This window comes from Gavialis gangeticus, unplaced genomic scaffold, assembly GCF_001723915.1.
Source record: "Gavialis gangeticus isolate Ggan-Ray unplaced genomic scaffold, GavGan_comp1, whole genome shotgun sequence".
Classification (NCBI taxonomy): Eukaryota; Metazoa; Chordata; order Crocodylia; family Gavialidae; genus Gavialis; species Gavialis gangeticus.
This window is the reverse complement of record NW_017729031.1, coordinates 93,714,402-93,719,062: the sequence shown is the minus strand read 5'-3', so window position 1 is coordinate 93,719,062 and position 4,661 is coordinate 93,714,402. Positions and strand designations below refer to the sequence as shown.

The 4,661-nt window shown below is 49.2% G+C and overlaps 1 protein-coding gene across 2 annotated transcripts in view; it reads left to right on the top strand.

Moving 5' to 3' along the window:
• The first annotated feature begins 679 nt into the window (after positions 1 to 679).
• The window catches only part of ATIC (5-aminoimidazole-4-carboxamide ribonucleotide formyltransferase/IMP cyclohydrolase), a 40,527-nt gene continuing 36,545 nt past the window's right edge, over positions 680 to 4,661 (top strand). Inside the window, exons 1-2 of one of the 2 annotated variants that reach the window (XM_019523392.1) lie at positions 680 to 708; positions 4,429 to 4,555. In XM_019523392.1, the coding sequence (XP_019378937.1) occupies positions 687 to 708; positions 4,429 to 4,555 (149 nt within the window). In that variant the 5' untranslated portion in view covers positions 680 to 686. Of the gene's footprint in view, positions 709 to 806; positions 893 to 4,428; positions 4,556 to 4,661 lie in introns of those variants that run through there. The other variant, XM_019523393.1, reaches the window with a different exon arrangement.

Here is a 4,661-nt window from a genome sequence, read left to right as displayed (position 1 = left end):
ATAGGCACTAGTATAGGCACTAAAGGAGAGACAGATAGACAGCCTTTAGTCAGTGCCTATAACAGTGCCTATAAGGTGGAAGGCATCATCTAGTTCAGTGACCCCCAACCTTTACTAGCCACAACGATGAGGGAGCAACTCAGTCCAGGAAACGGGGTACTTCGCTCCCCCGCCAGGGCACCCGTGGAGGGCAACGTTTGCCGCGGCTGCGGGGACTGCCTCACGCACGCGTGGCAGCTGCCTGCGAGCCTCAGGCTTACGACACCTGGCAGCTGCTCCGCTCCGCTCCTGGGCCTCTGGTGCCCGCCAAACGACTAGGAGTAGCCAGCGATCTGCCACGGGGGGAAGGGAGGGGCTTTCTCTCCTCAGCTGCAACAATAACTAGAGAAAAGCCCGCCCGCTCCCGGCTTTGCCTTTACAACTCCTCGCCCCCCCTCCCCCTTGCCCTTTGCTGAGCCGCCCCTAGCTCCAAAGTCGCAGCCACTCAGCGCCAGGCCGGGGGTGGGGTGGGGACCGCCTGCTCGCCCAGCTCCCAGCATGCTCGCCCAGCCCCTCCCCCGGCCCCCAGAGCCGCCCCCCACGTGGTGCCCCGGGTATGTGTGCAGCTCCCTGCGTGGCCCCCCGCCCCCTCTCCCTTCTCCCCGGGCACAGCAGCGGCGGCAGCAGGGATCGGGCCGCCGCACACCATGGCTACAGGGCAGGAGCTGGGTAATGCTCCCCCCGCGGGCCCCGGCTCCCAACCTCACCGCACGGCCGGGCGCGCGCCTGGCTCTGCCGGAAAACTTAGTTGGGGGGCGGAGGGGATGCTTGATGCAGCCTCCCAGGTGGGCTCCAAGGAGAATCCCGGACCGTACGTGATGTCCCTGTGGGATGGGTGGGCTGAAGGGGACGGGTGAGTGCTGGGAACTCGGGACAATGCCCCCCCCCCGGCTTTCTTTCCCCCCTGAGCATGGAGAGGCCACAAAATAAATCAACTATGGGAGTATGAGATACCCTGAACATAAAACAGCAGGGGCTGGGCTTCATTTGCAGGCAGCCGGGCCCCGTGCCCTGCTTCCGACCAGTCCTGAGTGGAAGGAAGAGAAAAGCAACGGGAATTGGGGTTGAAAGGGGCCTCAGGAGCTTGCCCAGTCCAATCCTGAACTTCCTTCTTTCCTAAGTCTCCAGCAAAGTTTAGCTCTGAGAAACAACTTGCAAACTGCAGATGGGAGCCGGATAAAAGCCGCCTATAACCAGAGGGGCGCTGAATCCTGAGGAGTTTGCCAGTTGATTTCTTGATGGGGGGGAACAAAGACGTCTTCTTTTGACTGTGTTTTTATACCATGTCGTGCAGCTGTTTGGAGCAGAGACTGGATCTTAGCATGTATTTATGCAGTGCCTGATGCAGGTGGCGGTGACACGTTTTGAGCCTCGTACTAAGGTGGGATTTTTCAGGAGCAGTGTGTTGGGAATCAAGCCTCCTTGAAAGTCAGCGCAGCCTGTGTCGATGCAGCTTGTTGGAGGAATGGCGCCTTGTCATGAGGGTGTGTGTAGGGGTCTGCTATAAGTTGCATTTTACACCCAAGTGCTCATGATCTGGACTGCCCTGGCTCAGCCCATCTTCTCAAATGCTGTTGTTCAAAGGGGTGCTTCTGAGCTCTGTCTCAAAGCCCCTTGCTTCACAAAAGTGGGCCTTTTCCATGGGCTGCGCTTGCAGTCACAGCCTGGGATCTGACCATCAGGCTGTGGTTTGCTCCGGCCCTTTCAGCAACACCTGTAAGAGTGCATTGCAGCCAGATAGCAGGCCCCGATTCTGTCTGTGCAAGCTCATTGCAACATCAGGGCTTTAGTTAATAATTGTGGTGTCAAGATAAGACCATGGCAGAATCCAGCCTGCTCTGCATGGCTGGTTGGGTGAGCAGTAGTTTTAAAAAGTTAGTTTGTCAGACATGGAAGTAGACATGGCTCAGAAGGTGAAGGAATAAAGATAAATAGATCCCATTCTTTATGCAGGCACATGACAGATGATATCACCTTCAAAGCAGCAAATAACAACCCACTCATTTTCTGCCTTCACGCCCCTTATTACTTGTTCACTGATTTTCTTCTGAGCCCTTGGAAGGGTTGCAAGCCTATGTGCCACAGTCGGTTTTGTTTGTGGGTGCAGGGTTCTCCCTGGGCATCTTCAACTATGAGTGGCCTTGGTTAAAACCGGTACTGTAAGAGCAGGTGGGATGATGTTAGAGCCTTCCTGGGTGCTTTATTTCTGACACTGGTTGGCTGGGAAAATCAAGTCACTTAAATGTCTTGGCTTTTGGTTGCCCAGCATAAACTGAAGCTAGCTATCAGTTTCTTTACGTATCAAGGTGCGTCACATATCGAACAACAGAGCAAGGCGAGCACCAATGAGCATTGGTTTTATCTGTGCATGGCCCTGTTACAGTTTGATGAATCTAGCTAGCAAGACAGTAGTCACTTCCTTTCTTACTGTGGGCAAGTAAAGGCTCCAGTCTTGCAGATTCTTGTGCCTGTAAATTTGATATGCATAAAGTTATGTTTACGAGTTTTTGTTTACAAGCGTAACTTACTATGTTGGTTTTCTGGATCTGTGAACTAGGGTTGGTTGGGGCCATTAGGCTGCATTGTTGGGGAGGGTAGGTAAGAACACCCCACATTGGTATCACTCCACATTTACCTCTTGGTAAGTTTATCAGTAAATAGAGATCACTGTTGTGAGGTATTTGTTAAATCCTTGCAGACCATGGAAGCAAAGCTTGGTTTTCCTTGGTTAAAATGTCAGACCTGGTTATATAAAGGTTTAAATTACAGCAGAAGAGAGAAGCCAGAAACTCTGGAGTGAAACTAATAGATTTCTATATTAGAAATGCTAGAGAGAATGATTGTAATCATTTAGTGTGACCTCCTGCACAGCATAGGCCATAGACTTTTTTCTCAGTAATTCCTACAATGAAGGGAATTTCTCTTCTTTGCTACTTAGGTTACCATTGCTGAAACAAATACTTTTGTTGCTGACCTAAGTGAAAAATATTCTGCTTGAGCTCTTCAGAATTGCCCATGGCAGAGGTGACCAGGATAAGGCCCACAGGCCAGATGTGACCCATGGACGCATGTCCTCCAGCCTGCAGGGCACCCCACAGGCTCAGAAATTAGGCAGCAGGGGAGCTGTAGCCATGTGAATCACTCCACCTCCTGAAGCAATGGCAATTAACACTGCTGCCGCTTGTTCTACCACCAGATTTCCAGACCTGCAGGTCAGATGACACAGCCTAATGATCACGCTTGCAGGGCTAGATGATTTGGGCATCCCTGGCCTATGGGATCTGGACACTCAGTCTCCAACCAGATTTAATAACGCTGATTTTCCTGATGGGTATTCAAATGCTGCTCTCCTTTATTATCTAGCCCTCATGTAATTTATTAACTCATTTCAAAGTTTATGACAGGGATGTGAGAAGAAGAAGATGACTCATTTCAAAGGATGCTGCAAAGGGGCGGGCCTATTTGTTGTGCTGTGGTATGGTGGGCATTGCAAAGGAACAGGATTTTGCAGATAAAGGAACTGTGGGACAGACCAATATATTTTGCCAAAGTTCACCTTGCAGACTAGTCATAGAACTGGGAGTAGAACCTGTGTCTCCTGAGTTGCAGTCCAGCACGTTGGTAGGAAACACAATGGCCCGGAAGTGTAGGCTGGTATTTAATGCTACTGAATGCAGACACACAAAACAATTACTCCAGAGTATTTTGGCGTTATTCTAGGGTAGAAATGAAGTAAAGATATGATGTGTAGTCAGGGTAAGCCACTCTACCGTGCGGTAAAAATATTCCTAGGAAAGTCAAGATTAACTATATACAGGTGTAAGTTACATCAGTGTGCCATCTTGTGTCTGCTTTCTACTTTCACTCCAGAGAGCCCTTTGTTCAGTGCAAACCAACTCCCCCACTCCTTGGTGACCAGGTGTTCTAATAACGCCTGCTGCAGACAGATGGCTTGGGAAAGCTGGTTGTATTTTACTGCTAAGTAAAATCCAGGATAAATTATACTGTAGCAACCATGCTGTGTGTCCATTCCCAATGTTAGATTCTTTAGTAACATATTTCCAAGGCAGGAGGTTCAGGAAATCTGAATACCTTGATTTCTACAGCACTGATTTTTTTTGTAGTTTTAAGTAAACGGGAAAATCTCATGTGGTTAGTTGTGTATATGCAGCTTCCAAAGAAACAGCCATCTGTGTGTACCAGAATTTGAGACCCGAGGAAGAAAGTCTTAAATCCAAAAGCTTATCTATCTTGATCCCAGCTACATCATTGATCCAATAAAAGATATCGTCTTAAGAAACCTTCACCCCCCCACATCATTTCTGGACCACCATGGCTACAACATTACTTTTACACTACTGGAATTTTCATGTTTTTCTCCCTTTCCAGCCCTCTTCAGTGTCTCGGACAAGACCGGCCTAGTAGAATTTGCAAAATGTCTTGGTTCTCTTGGTTTGGGATTAGTTGCCTCTGGAGGAACAGCCAAATCCCTTAGGGATGCTGGTCTGCAGGTCAGGTAAGAACTCTAATTGTGCTCATATAAATCCCAGACAAAACTCTGTCAAATGTTTTGAAGACTTTTGAATAGTTTCATAGTTTCATAGATTAAGGGTCGGAAGGGA